The sequence below is a fragment of the Lissotriton helveticus genome, chromosome 2_1, assembly GCF_964261635.1.
Source record: "Lissotriton helveticus chromosome 2_1, aLisHel1.1, whole genome shotgun sequence".
NCBI classification, from domain to species: Eukaryota; Metazoa; Chordata; class Amphibia; order Caudata; family Salamandridae; genus Lissotriton; species Lissotriton helveticus.
Genome location: NC_136059.1, coordinates 909,380,970 through 909,402,813, shown reverse-complemented (window position 1 = coordinate 909,402,813; position 21,844 = coordinate 909,380,970). Strand labels below are relative to the sequence as shown.

The 21,844-nt window shown below is 45.7% G+C and overlaps 1 protein-coding gene across 2 annotated transcripts in view; it reads left to right on the top strand.

Moving 5' to 3' along the window:
• Positions 1-21,844, top strand: part of SECISBP2 (SECIS binding protein 2) — a 429,157-nt gene that overhangs the window by 139,803 nt on the left and 267,510 nt on the right. For both annotated transcript variants that reach the window (XM_078675640.1, XM_078675639.1), the window contains exon 5: positions 6,693-6,833. In XM_078675640.1, the coding sequence (XP_078531766.1) occupies positions 6,693-6,833 (141 nt within the window). The remainder of the gene's footprint in view (positions 1-6,692; positions 6,834-21,844) is intronic.

The following is a 21,844-nucleotide window of genomic DNA, read 5'->3' as shown; positions in this document are numbered from 1 at the left end:
AGTGGATTGAGACTTTCATTCTGGTGGTGTGCACAATAACATCTCAGTAAATTTGGTCCCGCACAGTTATCGTCATGGTCTTGCCCCGGTTTTGGTGGCTGTTCCAGTGGTCTGTGTAATCTTTCTCTGATAATTAGTAGAGTTGCGCAGGCTGCATATTGTTAAAGACTAAGGGCCGGATTTAGATCTAACGTCTGCCGAACTATAAATCCCATAGGATATAATGGGATTTATATTTTGAAGGATGGGATGTCTGTCACCATTGTGACAGAGTGACCCGTCCACCAAGATCTAAATCAGGCCCTATGTACTCAATAAATTTGATCATAGTTGAGCCTTCCGCTTTTTCTGGAACTCTCACTATCCAAACTTTATTTCTGTATGAGCTTTTCTGCCATCTGCTGCTTTATCAGCAAGCCAGTGGATCACCTCTTTCAATGTTTTGACCTCATCTTGTAGGTGCCACATCTTCGTGGAGGACCTTCAGTTGTGCCAACTCTACCAGAAGCTTTTCAGACATCTTCACATAAGAGTTTTCTCCAGTGTGACTTTACCTATTTTGTGACCAAGTGCCATCCTAGAGTCTCTGACCGTTACCTACATTTTTCCCAGGATTGCATCGCCCATGGCCGCTGGGGATGTGTCAGGGGGACTGGAGTTTATGTATTCTGCCCTTATCCCGCTGCAAGGGAAAAATACATCGTCCCCCGGCCCCCTGGTTCACAGAGGCCCTCAAGAAAGAAAAATCTACTTGTAAGAATCTGGAGAGACAGTGGCGTAAGAACTACGAAGGGCACCAAAAAGAGATCTACCGTAGGGCTAGAAACAGCTATCACTCGGCATGCATGAAAGCTAAAGCATGCTATGTTACCACGACTATAAATACAGCTATTAATAAATCCCAGACTCTTTTTAACACGGTGAAGGAATTGGCCGGAGAAAACTCAAGAGCGGATGCTCCCCCTCTTAGTACTCAGCAATGCCAGGACTTGGCGTCCTTCTTTACTGAAAAGATTGAGAAGATTGTCTCTAATATTAATAAAAATAGCATCACCGCTCATAACCAAGAAGTCACTTCTCAAATCTCTAAAGGTAATTGTCACCTCGAAGACTGGCCTCCCATCACATCGGATAAACTGAGGAAAATTCTCAAATCTATCAAATCGGGTTCTCCCCGTGATCCTATTCCAATCAGCATCATTAGCCAACTGGAAGACTCCACCCTGACGCCCATTACGGAGATTCTTAATGCGTCTATGAAACAGGCCTCAGTTCCTGCTTCATGGAAACATGCCATAGTTAGCCCTTTGCTGAAAAAGCCAGCCGCCGACCCTGCGATATTGGCCAATTATCGACCAATATCATTGCTTCCTGCTTTTTCCAAAATGCTGGAGAGGCATATTCATGAAGCTCTCTCCACATATGTGGAAAATAATGAATTACTTCACCCGTCTCAGTCCGGTTTCAGGAGTGGCTACTCCACTGAAACCGCCCTGCTTGGAATCACGGAAAAAATCAGAGAGCTTAGAGATGATGGCCAAACGGTGGCCCTGGTCCTGTTGGACCTAAGCGCGGCCTTCGACACCATCTCTCACTCCAAACTGCTCATCAGGTTGGGGGAGAGTGGTGTCGAGGGCAAGGCATTAGAATGGATCAAATCATACCTATCCCTACGGACCTTCCAGATCACCTCCTCTGAGGCTTGCTCTGATGTTTTTTATTCTCCCCATGGGGTACCACAGGGATCCATCCTGAGTCCCCTTTTGTTTAATTTGTACCTCCGCCCACTAGCCTACCTTGCAGAGAACTTTGGTCTGGTTTTGATGACTTGCGCAGACGATTCTCAGATTTTGTTTTCACTATCTAAATCTGACTCGTCTGACTCTTCTGCACTTAAATCAGGCCTCCATGAAATTTTCTGCTGGATGTCGGCCAACCAGCTTAAATTAAATGGGGAAAAAACAGAGATCCTCCTCCTAGGGAACAGTAAAGATCTCTGGAGTGATTCCCATTGGCCGACCTCACTAGGCAAGCTCCCGACCCCAGCTACTCAGGTCAGAAATCTTGGGGTCATCATTGATGACAGCCTATCTATGGTGCAGCAAGCAAATAAAGTGGCTGGCGTATGCTTCACTATTCTCAGATGGCTACGCAAAATTGTCTGGATGATACCACCGACCACCCAGAAGACCGTAGTCAATGCCTTAGTGACATCTCGGCTTGACTATGGTAACATCTTGTACCTGGGTGCAAACAAAGCAGTAATAAGACGCTTACAACTGGTACAAAATACTGCGGCCAGACTGCTTTGCAGAATCCCGAGATATGCCAGGATTACTAAACATCTCAGGGACCTGCACTGGCTCAGGGTCGAAAATCGGATCCGCTTTAAAACCCTGAGCTATCTTTTCAAAATCAAAGCCGGGATTGCTCCCAAGTATCTTCAAGATCTTGCCAAGCCTTACCTACCCAACCGCAATCTGCGCTCAGTTACATCAGCGAACTTTGCGGTACCAAGGTATAAACGGGCTAGAATGGGCGGGAGATCCTTTTCAGTTCTGGGTCCAACTCTTTGGAACACACTGCCCACTCAAATACGCAAAGAAGAAAACTATAGGAGTTTCAGAAAAAGTGTAAAAACCTGGCTGTTTGATAAATAATTTGCCTTCGGATCTGATTTTCTCTCTAGTTGTGTCCTGTGTCTTTGCTGTTTCGGCGCCGGGAAACCCTTTGTGGGTAGCTGTGCGCCTTATAAGTGCTATAAAATAAATAAAATAAATATTCCTCAGCATTCTCTGCTACAGGTTGGCATCAGAAGGAGTACCATTGAAGTCTTTTCTGTTCCTCCAATTTCTGCACCTTATCCATACCCAGTGCTCTTTTGTCGGGGCTGTGTCACCATAGTTACTCCCAACTATGGTGCACACACATGCTGTGGTCGCATACACAAGTCAGCATGAGCACAGGTGCAGTGTGTAACCCCAGTGCAGACTGTCCCCTGCATAACATGCTCATCGTGAAGCAACATTCCTGACACATCGGCTGCTGTTTGTCCAGTTTGTCTTTAGTGCCCCATTGTTTCAATGCAGGCTGTCGGGTACTGTCCACCCTATACCACTTGTGATGATGCCTCTTTCCCCCAGCCTCCCCACCAGCCCAGCTTCTGGTACCGAAGGTAGTTTTTGGAGTCTGCTACATCGGAATACGAATGGTGCCCATGACTCATTTTAGGACACGGTTGGTTGTCCTGTCTGTATGCAGTATGCAGAGCCTGCACCATAGTTTAGTGGCTTGCAGTGTTCCACAGAACACTGATGCGGTTTGTCCATGATCTTCTGGACTTAATAACTGTTCTCTTGCCATGGGAGGTTCACAAACTACCGCAGAGCCGCTCACCTCTGCTCTTCGGCATTCTTGGCCCCGCCAAGTCTCCGACTTCTCCTCACCCCTTCCTCCGGTGCTGAAAATGTCTTCTCTCCTTGCAAACCCATCCATGGAGCAGGTCTTGCCCTTCTGAGCCCCCCACACTCTCAACTCATCCATAGCTTCCCGGACTCTCCACCTTGCAAGGCTACACCACTCCGCTTTGCTTGCTGCCTGGAATATAGCGCCATTGCTCCAGGCAGTGGATCTTTCCCCCAGAGGTTCTTCAGTTTCTTCAGCCTGGTTTGTTCCCAGTAGGTTCTAGCCATTCAGTCACCTGCCCTGGGTGCTCTGTGGGAGTTTTTCTAAGACAAATTACTGGCATATTATGCCAAACGGTCAGGTAGCCTAGCTAGTGAGCTGCCATTTTGTAGCTTGCTGGCAAAATGAAGTTCATGTTGTACCCGATCCATATGTTTTTTCAAGGTGACATCCTGTATGAGAAATCTAGATATGCACTATGTGCATTAGTAAGTGACTCAAACAGTCCGCTTGCCGTTCTTTCAATTCCATACAAGGAGGTAGGTATCGCACAATATATAAAGTTATTGCCTCACACCAAAGGTGGACTTCTACCATTAAAGCACACATCAAATACACTTGTAACTAGAAAAGGAGACCTGTAAAGTAAAGCAATATTTTATAATGGAACTGGGACCCAACTGGTGTTCTGCACGCTTCTCCATGAGCAATCAAGGATGCAAAAAAACTTAGCACTGTATCAACCTTGACTAACAAACTGCTTGCTAAGTGTACATCAAGTTTTTTTTTTTTAAACAAATTTTATTGGCCGAAGACACATATTTATGCACAGCTCTGAAATCCAGAGGCAACTGCCACCATATTTTCTCAATATCAACTTCAGCATTTTACATTAAGACAACAAAGGAGGAAATCAACTATCCCCCCCACCCCACTAGTCCCACCCCCGAGCGCCACTGCTAGCTCGACTCGCTACGTGTGAATCATATACAGTACATGCTATGTACACAAAGTCACCGTACATAAGTTCGGAAAGTATAGTCTGTCAAAGAGTTGGGAGGGCAGTGTCCTCTGGCGGTGGGTCCAGCTCCAAGCCCCGATAGTCCGCCCATCTTTTCCATATTTTAAAGTGCTTCCGGGGGCAGCCCCTCACCACAAATACTGGGAGTTCAAGCCCCATACAAAAGTCTAACCCATTCTTCCAGGCCGCAAGGGGTGGAGCACGAGGCGCCTTCCATGCCCTCGCAATGTCCCTTTTCGCCAGTGTTAATCCTAGCAAAAGCAGATGTCGCTTGTATCGATTGCCCCCTACCCCAGCCATAATATGAAGCAGGACTAGTTTAGGGTCCCTCTGGAGCTCCCAGGCCAGAACTTCCTCCAGGCATCTGATGACCCCACTCCAGAATCTCTGTAATCCCCCACATTCCCACACTGTATGCAGCAAGGTGCCCACCTCCATTCCGCAGCGCAAGCATTCTGGAGATAGCACCATGCCAGCACTCCATAGCCGCTGTCTGGTATAGTATGTACGGTGCAAGTATCTGAACTGGATGAGTTGCAGGCGCGTGGATATTGCCGCCCCCCTGGGACTCTCTAGGGCCTCTACCCAATCCTCCTAGTCTCCCCAACATCCTGTTCCCATAGGGTCCGGAGTCTCGTCAGGTCGGAGGAGCTATGCCGCACTAGTGTTTGGTAGATGCGAGACACCTTGTCGGGCAATTCCCCCATAAATAACTTGGCTTAGAGTGGGCTAAACTCAGGGAGTTGTTTCAGACCCGTCAGATACGGTATAAGTGCGTGACGGAACTGGAGATATTTGAAGAACTGCGTACGGGGCATATCAAATTCCTTCTGCAATGTTTTAAAGGTCTTGAGGACACATCCGGACATAACATCTCCCAGGGTGGAAATGCCAATCGCATCCCATCCCCGGAAGCCTACCAGGGTGGTTAGCTGAGGCAGCCTACCGTTATGCCACAGTGGGGTTTCCTGGGTGAGCGTGTTCCACCAGCCCAGTCGGCGCAGGGCTTGCCTCCATACCTGGAAAACCACTTGGGCGACTGGGGGAAGGGCCTTCCTAAGTGGAGCCGAATATAAGAGTGTGTGGAGGGATGCAGTTCCCATTAGGGCCCTCTCTACCGCATACGCTGGGTCCCTTCTGTCAGCGTACCACCAATCATTACATCAAGTATTTTTTATATAAAGAAACGATTATGGAACAACAAGAGGGGTACTAGGTACATTTAACACGTAAGTGGCTGTGCAGTGCTTCTTGTGTCTCGAGTGTCATGCAAAACACAAGACAATAACAAAAAAAATTCAGGAACCTTTTCTTGGACCGGGGTACATTACCTGTATCACCGAAAACATAAGTATACCAGCCTCGGGTGTCATATTGACATCTTTCCCAGTTCAATTTTAAGCTCATTCTCTGAAAACAGGTTGTAATTAATATGTATTAGACTTTTGTTTTCATGAAGGCCTCATTGAATCATCTTCATTAGTGTGGTCAAAACGTTGACATTGGTCCAACTAGCCACATGCATGGTCCACATTGAAACACATTTTTTTTGGTCAGCCAGCACTGCACTTAATCATGTTGTGCACTTAATCATGTTGTGCATAGCACCCTATCATTGTTCCATGCGTGTTTCTGTTGATAAATAATACGTAATAGAAAGTTTGTATTTTGCCTGTCACCTTCGATACAGTGCTAATTTTTGCATCCCTGGTTGTCTTTTGAGCAGGCTGGAGAACTTTTGTTGGACTTCTCTTAATAGTTAAGATCCTGACTGTTATTTGTATTATTCCTTACAGGAATCCTTTGTTTTTTCTTGTATTCGACATGGAGCATAGGCACAAAGGAAGCAACATACACATTTTTGATATTCTGAATAAAACATCAACACTACTCTGATGAAGAGACAAGCCCCATGATCTAATTGCACCCACTTGCCCTCTATTCCTCTTTCAATTTACCCCCTACCATTACTCTTCAGTCTGAAAGCTCTCCTCATTGCATTTATTCAATGCAGGTTTTGGCTCCTAGTTGAGACCTTCTGGACATGCAATACCGCACGTAAAGCAGGCATAGGATCACGAGCCCCTGCTTGCGGCCCAGCTTTCGTGATGCGCTCAAGTTCCCAGGGAGCACCTCCGTCAGCTGTATTTAAGCTTTACCAGTTGTGTGTGAAATGCCCAAAGGCAGTGCGTGTGATATGTAAATTGTTATATGACAATGTTGTGGAATGCATTATTTGAGTTGGATGTTTCCCTGTCTCTTGCAGGCTTGGGTGAAACCAGACATGGGGTGGCCTCCACAGAAACATTTTACAACTCAGTTGACAAATGCCAAACCCATTGGCCCTTCATTGACGACTCCTAGAGCACAAAGTGCAACTGTAGCAGTAGAAAAAAGGAAAACGCAGGTAAATTCATCCTAAAACCTATTTTCTAGGACATTTCCAAAATTTTGTATAGAACGTGAAGCAATGCATTTTTTATTTGTAGTCATATATTTAATGCAAGCAACAACAAAGTTACTTCACAATGAATGTTCTACAGCTGTTATAATTTTGCTAGAAGGGGAGGCACGAGGACATAAGGCTGTGTCATCAAGGTGGTGGAGCTCCATAATGCGGAGGAGTTGGGAGCAGTCCCAGACTCCACAAATATAAGGAAACTGGCTGAAGAACTGATTTAAGGGCAACAGTTGACAGTAACATAAAGAGAAAATACAATATCCTGATTCTGTTTAATGTGGTCAGTCACAGGGCATAGCCAGCATTAGTCACGCTCGAGTTACCCTTTTAGTAGACTGAATGTGCCAGAACACCTAAAGTCGCTTCCTCTAGGTGACAGGATCACTATGGCGATCCCCTATAGTCCTATGCCCTGCCCCCTTACACAATTATTCCTTGCATATCTTAGGGAGGCAATCCTCTTACCCACTCCAGGGCTCATTATTAGCTGTGACTTTATTGGTCTGATGGAACAGACCCTTGACCAGGCTGGACCACTGCTGCCCTCTCAGGCCTCCTTTCGCCTACTGTCAACATTCATTGCCACGTTGGCCTCAACGATGTGTGGAGCCAGTTTCACCTGGCCTGGGTAGTTCACAATGGACTGTTCCCATGAGGAACAGGGTCAAGATTAATATGCATATGGCTGGGGTGGCGAAGTGAGCAGAAGAGCGATGATGGATTCAACTTAGATATAATAGTGACTGGGGATGAGTGTCTGAAAAGTTTCAGCGCTCTGTCTCTCATCTCATTGTGTTTGCTTTGTTTGCCCTAAGTTAGCAGGGTATGTCTAGACATGGATTCCTTGCTCACTTTGCCACCAGATTCAAGCTAGCCTGGCTGATGAGGGGTGTTACCCCAAAACCCTTCCCAGGATGCTTGTTTTCTTTCCAGGGAATACTTGGCCGGCCAGTTCAGGCTGGACTGTTCCCATGAGGGACAGGGTCAGACTGATTTGCATATGGCTGGGTCTGAACTGGGGTGGCGAAGTGAGCAGAAGAACAATGATGGATTCAACCCAAAGTGACTGGGGTGAGTGTCAGAATAGTTCCAGCGCTCTATCCATCATCTTATTGTGTTTGCTAGTTTCACTGTGGTATGTGTGGCTACACATTTCTATCAGGAGTGTATGGTTCCCTATACCTCCTTAATTATTTCCTGATTCCCACAACATACATGCCCTTGATAGCTAACATGCATATCCATGTTTGTGGGCTCTCTGATCATACCCCTTTAGAGCTCCTAGTACAATACAGCAGCCTGTGCATGATGACCCCATGGCGCTGATCCAACAGTCTATGAGAGAAGCCCTTAGAGAGTGGTCAACTCACTTTTTTGCAGATCACACATGGTCTGTAGATTCCACATTAACACTATGGGGTCCTTCGGTGCAGTAATTACAGGTCACAGCTGAATCCCTCCACAAGCTCAAGCAAGGTATTCTAGCACTTAAGCAACTACAAAGCGACAAAGCCAGAAAACTTTAGGCTGTCTGAATAAACATAGCAACAAGACAGGCAAACTACTGTATTGGTCGAGCCAAGCATCAGACAAACATTGTTACATAACACAAATTGAAGATGACATAGGTGTCTTATACTCGACCCCCAAGAAGATAGCGAACAAAATTGGTACGTTTTATGCCTCACTCTATGGGCAAGATCAAGGCGCCCCAGTGGAGAGGATTGACACATACCTCTCCTACATCCACCTGCCAAGGATAACACCTGACAAATGCCTCACTCTGGATAGCCCCCTCACAGCAGATAAGGTAGGTATGGCCATCTGCCAACTTTAAAGGGGAAAAAGCCCCAGCCCCAGGCCTCCCATGGAATTCTTTAGCTACCAATCTGATATCCTTAGACAGCCCCTACTGAATTGATAAACTGAGGCACAGAACATGGGTCATCTTCTGACAACCTGGAGGAGGCCCACATCCTTCTAATTCACAAAATGGACTGTCCCCCACACCTTTGCTCCTCCTACAGGCCTATCGAGCTGATCAACTGCAAAACTAAAATACTAGTTAAGACAGTGGGGACACACCTCACAATGGTTATCACTGACCTCATACACAAGGATCAAAGTGGCTTAAGGCCATCCAGATAGACGCACCACAACATTCGCAGTCAACATAACTCTATGCCAGCCACTGATGTCCTATAGAGGTCGTTGGCGATGATTCCCATAGATTTTGAAAAGGTCTTTGAGTGTGTGTTGTGGACCTACCTGTTCTCGCTGCTCCAATACCTTAGCTTCAGTTCTTTTTTTTTTTTTTTTATCCTAAGTTCAGTTCTTGTATGCTGAGCCATATGCCATAGTCAGAGTTGGCAGAGATATGTCGGTAACATTCATGCTGAAATGAGGAACACAAGAGGTGTTCTCTCTGTCTCCTCTATTATTTGCCCTTGTAGTTGAACCCCTAATTCAGGCTCTCCGCATAGATCCATGTGTAGAGGACTTCAAGTGGTCCATCACTTGCGAGATCCATGTGTCCCTGTATGCAGATACCCTTTTAATATACCTTTGAGACCCCCACATTTCCAGACCGATAGCAATGGCAACTCTGGACTTATTTGGACGTTGACTCCAGGTCAACATGTGGAGCACAAGGATGCATCCCAGAGGACCACCGAAGCACACAGTGGCATGTGAATAACTAGCGTGGTTTATGCTCACGACCGTAAGTTTCTAATGTAAAGATCCAACACCTTTGAATGGTGATATTCAAGTCTTTAATAACGCCCAACCAGGGAGGCAAGTAGTTCAACACCAGTCCAAGCTCCAACTGCCCTCGCTCAAGCAATAACATTCCAACCATGACAAAATGACATTCCTAGCAAGGAATGCACACAATTAGAGGTAAAGATACAACAGTTTCCATTACCTTGGAGTCCATGTCCGGGCCACAGCAATGCAGACGAAAACGGACAGTCCCACATCTCTTCTCATGGCCACTCGGGGCGACCATCAGAGGTTGTCCTCACTGCCGCTATCGATATTTGGGTGTGTGGCATTAGTGAAAATTATGACCCTCCCCTAATTGCATCCTCCTGCCCCCTATGAATAAGAGTGTCCCTGCAGATCTGGAAGGTGATGCTACAAGATCTAAGGTGAGATGGTAGACTGATGCAAGAGTCACCCCTGGGTGAGGGAGTGGGGGATCTGGAGTTGGGATGCTCTGGATTTCTCTCCCCTGGGACTCATCATACAGGGCAAGATCTTGAAATCATACACAGATCTCCAAGACAAATTTACATTGGAACACACACAGTTCTATCAATACTTGCAATTCAGGCATGCCCTTAGGACCTACCTCACCGCACTTACCGAGTTAGCCGAGTATAACCTCCTTGAGGTAAAATGGACAATGTTCCAGCTAGAGGCAGAATAGCTGTAATATGTAAGTCCCTAATACTAACCACACCTGACTCCTTCCAGAGATTGAGAGATAAGTGGGAGGAAGACCTGGACTCACAGGCTGACACAGGGCAGGTGCTCGCCCTGATGAGACCAAGGGAATCAGCAGTTAAACTACGATTCCTCTTTATACGTTTCAAGTTCCTAAAGAAATGGATCTCTGTTGTACTAGAGAGAAGCTGGTGATTAAAGCCATTGGATGCTCTAAGACTCACACCGGGGTCTGGGGGTCATGTGAGAAGTATCGGGTGGGGTTTGGGGAGATTGTGACTTTTAGCTAGAAAGGCGCACACTGGAGGGATTGGTGGCCCAGATTACTTTGTAATTTATTAGGATAACTGGGGATTGAACATGACCATGTGCTGAGTGAACATATACTTATTGTTTTCATTTTCTCCTGTTGATTCAACTATAAAATTCAATGAAAGGATACTTTTTTGCTAGTCCCATTCTTGAGATATAGTATTACGATTTTAATCTGTACTCTGGTCTTCTACATAGGACAGTCAGGCCTGCCACAGTGGAAAATAGCTTTTGAGTACCAGTCACTGTGAAGACATGTTAACATTACATTTTTACATGTTCCCCCGCGCATCCTTTTTGCGAAATTTCTGATTACTAGTAAGTGGAAAACAACAAACACCCTGATGGCCTCTCCGTGGGTCCTATCCACGCTGGCATGGGTCCAAGCTAAGAACGCATTACTACACAGGGAGGAGGTAAAAGGACTCCGTGAACACCCAATTTCAGTGACATAGCACATGCTCCTGGAGAAGTTCTCTGAGGGGATTTTAGCCACCACGCCCACTTCATATTCATGCCTACGGATCATTTCCTCCACCCCCCTTGCCTCCCCCCTTTTCTCTCTGCTTCATTAGGTACACCTACCACAACGCATTACTTTCTCCCATTGATCGGCATTAAACGGTACAACATTGCTAGTCCCCACCGGCTTTGTGACTCTTGTGATGCATTATGCCATCACTATAAACAAGTGCACCCATTATTTCAGTTTTGATTTTGAATGTTTCTTATGTATCTGGTTTCTGCTTATTAAGTAGAAGTTTTTCCTTTTTTCAACCAGTTAACGTATGGTTCATAGTTGTATTCCTTGGCATCACTGTTTTCCACCGTGCCTCGATTGAATATATTTGGTTGCATACAATACCATTTTCATTGTCTCTGTTTTTGTTTAAATCTGTTTTTTTATTAGTTTGTTTACAAACGTGAGAAACAGTGACAAGTACAGGGAAGGAGTAGGACATTGCCAGATATCTTACAGTCTGTCATGTTATATACAACATTTCTTTTACATTACCGTTCACGTCCCAACATCAATCGTGTTCTCTTGAGGGATGGTGTCCAAGGGTGGATATATAAAGGGTGCCTTGCTTGGGAATTTGTATCGGTAGATGCCAGTAGTATTTCAGCAAGTATCTCTGCTTACCGATAGTGGTGTATCTCTTCCATCTGTACCTGCAAGTAATAGAATGCGGGTGAATCAGGGTCTCACAGCACATGCCTCTGCTGGAGAGGTGATGGTGGGGGCATGCAAATCCTGCAGAAGCTAGCCCTGAAGATCATGTAAGATAACATCCATGTTTGCGGCTATGGGGATTTTGCAGAGGCCTAGGGTGTCCTCAATGTGTTGTACCACACTCTCCGCCCTAGCCCACACTAGTAATGGATGTCTCCAAGCTATAGAGTTAGGATGTTCAGGCGACATCCACTGCTTTGTGATCAGTTGTTTGCCCACTAACATACCCAGATAGAGAAAGCAGGAGGTTACTTTCTGCCGCTTGCTTCTGGGGTAAAGATGTGAAAAACATACTTCCTAGGTTTGTTACAGATGGCGACTGGTGCAGGCAGCTAACGCAGCGACTACTGATCGTCAGTATGTGTCTTGGGTTGGGCAAGTTCCCAGCATATAGAGGATATCAGTATCAGTATTACTGCATCTGGGGCAGGTTGCATCTGTGCAGTGAAAGAATCTGTTAATTTTGGCAGGGATGAGGAATGCCCTCTGTACGATGTAATGCTGGATGAGTCGGAAACGAGCGTTGCGGGTAATATAGGTGGGACTACCTAATATCTCGGCCCATTCTTTATCCGTGTAGGGGCGATGCCTGTCTGCCTCCCAGAGTTGCATCAAAGGCGCTAGCGGCATTTCTCTGTGATGCTGCAGTGAGGTGTCAAACCATTTAGTGAGATAATTCCCCCGCTCTGTGGCATGTAAGTACTGCTTGGTCAAATGTGTTTTGTGCTCATTGGTCATGTTCCCCCATCCGCTACCCAGGGCAGCAAGTAGTGTGTTGTTCAATGGAAATTGACAGTGATACAGTCCATTGACTTCTGTCAGTGTGTCGTAGAGCACTAAAGTACCATCCTGGTACAAATCGCCCAAAGTGTGAAGTCCGGCATCTCGCCAGGTAGTCAGTTTGGTAGATGTGGTTACAAGGCAACTCCACGGTGTGCCCTGCAAAGGCAGTGCTGCTGCATAGGGGCATGATGAGCGTTTTATGCATATATTTCTGTGATATCTCTGGTATGCAACTCTCAAAAGTAGAGGTTCAGGCAGTCTGCTTTTGGTGCAGGGGTGCAATAGCCAAAGTATTGACGCAGTGGACCAGGGTGGAGAGAGCGCAGCAATGCAATTAAGTTGGAGTCCCGCCAGCCATCTGACCACTCATTGAAGTTATGAGGCGAGTAGTATTGCTCCATGTTCGGAATCGCCAGTCCACCCCGGTCAGATGGCAAGTAGAGTTTAGTAAGGGCTACACAGAAGTGGGAATTGTTCAAAATCAATTCTCTCATGATCCGCTCAAACGCATGGAAAGGGTGGGGGGGGGACATATAGATATATATGGGCAGGTTGGTGAAATAGTATAATAGTCTGTGTAGGGCTACCATTGTTAAGAGGGCTATTGTGTCCATAACCGACAATTGAAGAGTGTGCCAGAAGGACATCTGGGAAGGGAGAGCTGTGATTGCCATCCCATCTAACAGGTCTGCCCGCTGAGCGATATACTCTTATTCCTAGGTAGCAGAATGTTTTGTGTTAAAACTTAATCTGACTACCTTTGAGGGTGAGAAGGATCGGGACACCCGAACGGAAATGGGTAGAGATATGATTTGTTCCAGTTAACCCGCAGTCCAGAAAGGGCTGCAAAATCACTGAGTGTTTGGGGCAAAATAGGAAGGGTTGACTGCTTGTCTCAAATGTATACTGAAAAATCGCTGCATGTGGCGAGATTGTGTGTGCCGTCTCCCAGGGGGATTTCCCCAGACCGTGCCCCGACCTCTGATGGCAGCAGCAAGTGGTTGTATTGCCAGGGAGAAAAGCAACAGAGAGAGCGGACTCCCCTGATGAGTGCCGCAACACGCCGGTGTGAGGCTGGAGATGTAGGGGCCAGTCTTTACTCTAACTGTCCACGTTATATAGAGCAAGTGAGCCAAGCGAAGGAATCTGTCTCCGATGTCATATCAAGCCCCATGCCAAGGGGTGGAAGGCATCTTCATTGTCTTTGTTATTGTGATTTTTCACGGTTCCACACACACACAGGGCCTACCTTTATTGACCACAGAGTTCTTTATTGTTATCCTGTTCATTTTTAATCCTTTTGAACAATTGCTCTGTAGAAGACTCTTGTATAGTATACAAAATGTACCCAGGGCCTGGAAATAAAATGTCACTAGTAGACTGCAGAACCCATTTTGTCATCCACTACAGTGACAGTGCAAACCATTGTAACCTGACAGTAGCAGTGTAAACAATGCAATTTGATCTGTTCCTTTTGAGAGGTCAAAATCTCCTTACTTTCAATGAATAAGTCACCTCAGTGTAGGCCATATAGCCCACAAGGCAGGATGCATGGTATTTAAAAGTAGAAGATGTAGAAGTGTAATAACTTCTTAAATAAATGCCAATACAAATTATTCAAAAAATAAATGCATTTCTACATGTCCTACTTTTAAATACAATTTATATAGTAAAGTGTAGTTGTTATATCCTAATACAGTATGTGTACAGGCACATTACTACTGGCTAGCATGATTAAAATGCATGGACTTCTAACTCCAGCAAAAGATGAAAAATATGGGATGATGATGCAGAAAATGCAGATTTCCTACACCTCCTGATTTTGCCCACCCAACTATGATTATATACGGAGACTGCAGCAGCAAAAGGAAATGTCCTCTTCTCCATCTACCTCTTTTCAAAACATAGCCAACCCTTTGCTGGACCCTACAAATGGCTGTGTTATCCAGCCAGCATCCTCCTCGTTGGCCGAAATCAGTCCCTGACTCTGAATTTTTCACGGGCCTGACCTACATAAATACATGCTTAGCCAGTTAGTTAAGACATCATCTTCTTAAGTTACAGCAGTGGCCCAAACATGCACAGGCCTTGAAGCTCTGGAGAGCCAGTATATGGAAACTGAGAAGACCCTTTATGGCTGGGGCTGCGAAGCTCACGCCTAAGCTGTTGGTTTCACTGCCAGGCTAGGAGAGGCATTGATACATTAATACCTTTTTTTCAATTTCGTTCCAGCACAAGGTCCAAAAAAGGTTGCTCGAGGCGTGTATGCTGTAGATAAACATGCTTTACGTACGTAGGCATTTACTTACGTACATGCCTTCCATCTAGTGTTGGGACCGGATGTTTGCAAGTTTTTTTTCTTCGAAGAAGTCTTTTCCAGTCATGGAGCCAGGACTCCTCCTTTCGGTGATATTGCGCATGGGCATCGACTCCATTGTTAGATTTCTTTTTTTCCACCATTGGGTTCGGACGTGTATTGCTGTGCTCTGATTCAAAACTGTCATTCTGAACCCCTTCGGTTCAAAATTCACTCTATTCTACAAGCCCCCAATAGTACAAAAGATCTTTTTAATATCGTCGGGGATCTATCCAGTCCAGCCTGTACAAGTAACAAGGTAGTGGCATCGCAAAAACTTTGCGATGATATTGCCTCTTTTTTTGAGGACAAAATAACCAACATTGTCGGAAAATTACAGTCTGACGGCCCAGCTGACTCGGCTTGGAAGCCTGATATAGTATCCCAGAATGCCACTTCCTTGGACATTTTCCATGCCCCCTCAGAGGACTCTTTTTTTAACAAGCTCGCTCTAAGTGTGTCATCCGGTTCCCCACTAGATCCTTTTCCTCATAAAATCTGGAAAATCTTGGGTGAAGAAACCTTTCATGGGCTATGGAGGATCTGCTGCTAGTTATTGGAGGAAGGTGTGGGTCCGGGGGTATGGATACAAGCAGTAGTAACTCCTCTGCTAAAAAAAACATCCCTGGACCCCACTGATCCAGCAAATGTTAGACCCATCTCCCTACTGCCTACCCGGTTAAAATCTTGGAGAAGGCAGTCAGCAAAAGCCTATTGTGTTATCTTGAGGATAACTTTTTGCTGGACAGGGATCCATATGGTTTCCGCCCGGGACATGGGACTGAGACGGCACTGGCAACGGTAATGGATAATCTGTGAATGCGTACTGACAATGGGAACTCCTCGGTCCTAGTACTATTGGACATGTCAGCCGCATTTGATACGGTGAGCCATGTCGTGCTGGTTGAGAGATTGGAAAGCATAGGGATTGAAGGGCGAGCCCTGCAGTGGCTACGATCTTACCTGTCAGGAAGACAACAGGCTGTATCTTTAACGCTGTTTATCTCTGACATGTCCCCAGTACATCACAGGGTGCCACAGGGCTCGGCAATAAGCCCGATTCTTTTTAACATCTATCTGCGCCCTCTATTCCCTATTATTAAGACCTTTGGGGTAGACCTGGTCAACTATGTGGATGACACTCAATTGGTATTCTCCCTGGAGGGGAAACAAGGAGTGTCTATGGACACCTTTCAGGAGTGTATGTGTCAAACTGCAAGTTGGCTCAGGATAAACTCCCTACAGCTTAATGGGGGAAAAACAGAGTTGGTGTACTGTCCTGCCACCAGAGTGTCTCGACACTTGCCAACTGAGTTCAGACTCACTCCGAAGGATGAATCTCTGGCTCCGGCTAAAGTTTACGCAACCTGGGAGTTATGGTAGATGAAAATCTCCAAATGGACATACAAGCTAACAAAACTGCCAGTCTGCCTTTCTTTGCTACGAGTATTGCATAAGATCCTTCCCCTATTTCTAGAAGACACCCGACCGCTTGTAGTGAGAAGTGTAATACTGAGCAGGGTGGACTATTGCAACTCCCTGTATCTGGGAGCACCACAATATATTGTGCAGGGGTTGCAGAGAGTACAGGCAATGAGCAGCAAAGTTGGCGCTAAATAGACAACGCAGGTCCTCTACTATACTGACGTTAATAGACCTACATTGGCTGCCCATCAAGGAGAGAATTTGTTTTACATCTCTCTGCATTGTATATAGGGCAGCACATGGACAGTGTCCTATTCCTTTGCAAGACATGTTTACCTGGTATAACCCAAGGAGGCAGCTCCGTTCATCAAATACCAATCTGATTACAACTACCAGTTTTAAGAGATCCGATAAGGGGGGTAGAGCCTTCGGAGTACTTGCCTCACATATTTGGAATACGCTGCCTTTGACTCTTAGGCAGGAAAGCTCATTGATCGGGTTCAGGAAGACTCTGAAAACCTGGCTTTTTCCAAGCAATGCTTCTTAGTTTTCCTGTTATTGACAACTGACTATGCTATTTGATGTTCTCTCTTTGATCCAAGCGCCAGGATACCAGTAGGGGGGCAGCTTTGCTCTATATAAATTCCTATTCTATTCTACCCTCGTCGATATTGTTTTCGATCGCGTTACCCTCTTCTGCATGTCAAAGAACTTTGGAAAACTTTCATGATCCATAAAAACTCTGACTGCGGCCTTTGTCCCTAGACCTTCGATGATACGGATGCCATTCCAATTCTGTTCTAGGTGCCACTCTAAATACCCGAGTACGATCTTCATAAGGTCTGTAACCGTTGTCTCTCCCCAGGGCATAAACAGAAGACTGCGAAGCATTAAGGTCGGACTCTCAGAGACCGTCTCGCTTAACGCAGAGACATGCAGCGATAGTCTATCGAAGAAACTCCTGATATCTTTGGCAAAGAGGCCGACCAAGAAGAGATGGAGGCGTCGGAAGAGGCCTTTTCCATTCGGGACTCTGATTCGGAGTTGGACCTCGAACAGGGTGCTGTGAGTAACAAAGCCTCTTTGCCCACAAAACTCACTCCAATCAAGCCAAAGGCTTCTCGGCCACCACTGTCATCAGGCCACGGTAGGCACCGAGACTCTGATTCCAATGCCCTGACTTCTGGCTCGGAACCAAAACAGAAAGTCAGGCCTTCGGGTTCCGTCTCGAACCGAGATGATACCCCCTCGATACCGAATTGTTCGCCTTTGAAAGATTGAAAAGACAAATCCTATTTAGCAAGCAAAGACAAGCATGCTTCCTTGAAGCCACCAGAGCAGATTTTAGAGAAAATGCAGCACAAACTGGATCCCAAACCGAAGATAATCCACATTAACCCTAAAACTGGACACATTACCAGTAATACCACCTCCAAAAAAAAGAAAGACACTGAGTATAGAATTCCTCTGAAGAAGAAAAAGGACATAGCAACTAGTCCTATTAATATTCCTCCAACCACTCCACCCTCTCCACCACAACGTGTCATACCCCCATCAGACCCATTACATATTACACCTCCAGGTTCTTCAAACATAGATCAAGATATAGCCGACAATGATGATCCGCTACCTGACCCTTGAGTTGACTATAACATTGACCCGCCAAAAGACACAGATCCTGATCTGTATCCAGCCAAACCTTCCCCTCCTGATGATGATAACACTTATCAAGAGTTAATTGACAGAGCTGCCACTTATCATGGGGTCACTTTACCTAAAGAAGATCAAGAAGAAAATTTCCTTTCTGAAACTTTAGGAAATACACACACAACATCTCAGTCTTTGCCATTTGGTGTTTGCTCACAAATCAGTGCATACGATAGGGACCCATTTTCCTCGTCCATCTATCTTATAGAAAGATAATATGCACAATAATATTGCAAAATGTGTATTTGTGGTTAGAAGACAAACTTGGTTGCCAGACTGCACCCTTCTTAGGTTTAAATCAGGAATATTGTAGAACAAATTTAGAAACTTGATCGGCCTCACCCACCGTGCCCAGACCATCATTTTGATTAATTTTACTGAATGAATGATTGTACTATAAGCAAGTGTAGTACTGGGTTGATATTACATCCAGTATTCCCAGGCAACAGCTAAAAAACAGAAAATGTAAAGAAACATTACGTTCTCTGAGAAAGGTGTGCGAACAGCTGTACCAAAATGTATACTTTTCAAATATTTCACTGATCACTTCAGCAGACTCTATGGCACTTTGGTCTCAAAATGAAAGCTAGCACCGCTGGTTTAGACAATATACATAATAATCCTTTTCAGTACAGAACTGTGAACCGTTTTTTACATAAAATCTGTTTTTAATTTGCATGCAAATTCTGCATAAATCACTTCTACACTTTACACTTGAACTAGTGCAAATCTACATGTTATATAGTGATGTTTAAATCCACTTTGAGTTCCATGTTGAAGAGCCTGAAATAAAAATAAACAAGACTTAGTTCACTTGGACTTTTGTTAGATGCCTGCTGTGAGAAGTTGGCCTGGTATATGATGTCCACTAATTAAAGTGAGAACCTTGCACCAGTCCAGCCAACCCTTATGGTTATTTAAGAGGTCAATGATAACCTTAGAAAGCCTTAGAAAGCTATCCAAGTGTTAACTGTGGAGAATAGCCTTCAGGCTTAGTCTTGAAGGAATGTTAAGCAGCTTGTTTAACCAGAATTCAATCTTATAGTATTGGTTAAATGAAAGGAGAACCACACAGTAGTTATACAAATATGTATTTATTAATAGCGCTTATAGAGTGCCATTACCAAGTGGTGCCTGATTTTCTAATGCGTTTTTTGTAATATACAAGTGACCGTATAGCATGCTGGTGTTACAAATACACCTCTAAGACATATTACGACCCCGGTTTGGGCTACTCTTACCAGCCTTTTGTTTTCTTGAAATAATCTAATCAGGACGCGTGCAGTAGCTCATTTTGCTTTATTTATCATCCTCTTGCCCTTTTGTGAAATATACTTGACTGATTACTGAGTCCAGTTTACTGGTTTCATTTCACCATTTATTGTGATACTATATATGTGGGTTCCACATGGATTAATCCACGTTGTTTACACATTAGAAACCCATGGTGAACAACCTCATTCTGTTACCTCTCCTGCTGCATGGTTTACGTTCCACTCAATCGGGCATTTTGGACTGGGGCTGTTGTTCTTCTGGAGCCTCAATTTCCACTGTATCCTTCAGATGAACTGACATCACATGTGTCGAATTATTCTATCTTATTAGCCTTGAAAAAGTCCTTGTACTTATTCATAGTACGGACGAAACACGTGTCGGCTGTTTTACGAATTTGAAAATCACTTTAAGAATCAATAAAGAAAAAGATGACACGAAATATGAACTTTATTCATCCCTTTGTCCTATAACATATGAGAAGTTGTTGACCTCATTTGTAGTTGTATGTTATTCTGACTGTATATTGTAGCAGTCTTGTACATAGTTACATCATAGGATTGTGCTCTCCTGACCTTTCTTTTTGCCTATGTATTTATTAATATAACAATGTCTAGTACGACACAGTATCTCCTACACGGAGATAATCACAAAGCAGACAATACTAAAGCACAGGAATGACAGTAAATATCACTATTACACAGTGGGCCCGGGGAGGGGGGGGGACCGAACCATACACTAAGTAAGTGATATAAGAACCACGACTCGAGTCAAGACAGTGTTGAGAGGATGTAGAATCGCTGGGACCCCAAGGAACCACCCAAGGTGAGCAGTTAGGGACCCCACGGAGGACAGGCGAAGTGTGGGAACACGACCACGTGTTCCGTACAAATCTATGGGAAAGTCGCAGTTGAAGTTTTAGAGTTTAAGGACCCTTCCCAGTGGACTTCGAAGAAACCCAGTGGAAGACAGAAGATTGGAGAGCCACCCCACCAGTGGATGCCGAGGTACCCAAGTTACCTATCCCAGGTAGGCCAGGTGCATAGCTCTGAAGTGGCATCGGAAACCGCTGTCGAACCCAATGGAGGACTTTGAAGACTGCTGGAAGGAAGAAAAGTGTCAGTTGGAATCCAAAGGTGGATTCTTGTCGAGAAGTACCTGTAAGCAGAGGGGACAGAGTCTGGGTCACTTGGGAGTGACCGGGGGCTCGGTAGATGAATGCCCACTGATGTCGGGTGCTTCAGATGAGTTGATGGAGTCCTTGACTCTGCAGCTACGGGGACCAGGAGACGTAGAGGATGACCAGGAGCCGAATACAAGCTGTCCCACAAAGGCTGTCGAGTGCTGAGGGGTCGGTGTCCAGCGGGAGCACCAACAAACTTTGGCAATGGCAACCCACGCAGAAGGTCATGGATGTGTACAGTTTGAACCAGCAAGGTCCAGGAGACTCGGAACAGCAAGGGGAGTCGGGGCAGGCCTGGAGCAACCAGGGGAGCCCAAGAATAGCAAAGTTGGCCTCAACAGGGCTCACAGGCCCGAGGCACAGGAGTCGCGAGAGGATCTCGAGCGATTTCACCAACTAACAGCCCACTGAGCACTTGGTGCGAGGAGGTGGAAGTTCTTGGTAGGAAATGGTGCCAGAGGTTGGAGATACTCGGAGCCCAATGCACTTGTTAAAGGAACGCCAACAAACATATGCACTTGCAAATGAACGTGGTGCACAGGGGTTCGGGTATTGCTGCCCCCACGAGGGATACTGGCCTCAAACTTGGTAAGAGGGCAGCTCGGACCTCAAGTGACGTAGAAACCCACCTCATGTATTGCTGGACCATTCGGAGTCCGTAGGACCTCGGGCTCAGCAGACCCGTCAGCAGTGATGAGGTGCCTGCAAAAAAGGGGAGTGATTCTTTCACTCCAAGGGAGATATCTTTGGTTGTCCTTGATGCTCCACAGGTCCTGCACGGATCCTGTACGAATCCTGTACGGTGCACGGGCACAGACAATGCAGCAGACTGAGTGGGAGATGAAGTTGGACCCAGATGAAGTCCAGAGTGTCCAGACGGTCGAAGTTCAGTTGTTTCTGATTCAAAATCGTGTCCACGTCGAATCTAAGGTCCTACAGTCCGATAAGCCCTTCTGTACCTCGGGAAGAGGGTTGGCAAGATTCAGGGGACCCTCCGAGGGGAGGGTCTGGACAGTGCGGAGGTTCCTCCCATGTCCTTTGTCCAGTTTTTAGCCTGAGAGGGAGCCAACGGCTCCCAGGACTAGTTTGAACTGGACTATGCACAGGGACACCAAATGTGCCCCTCATGCAGACTTTTGGTCGCTCACAGCGCACCCACCCAGCCCTAATGCACTAAACCCTGTCTTGGAGGTGGTCACACCTCCCTGTGACAGGATGCCTATTGTTTTGCCTTC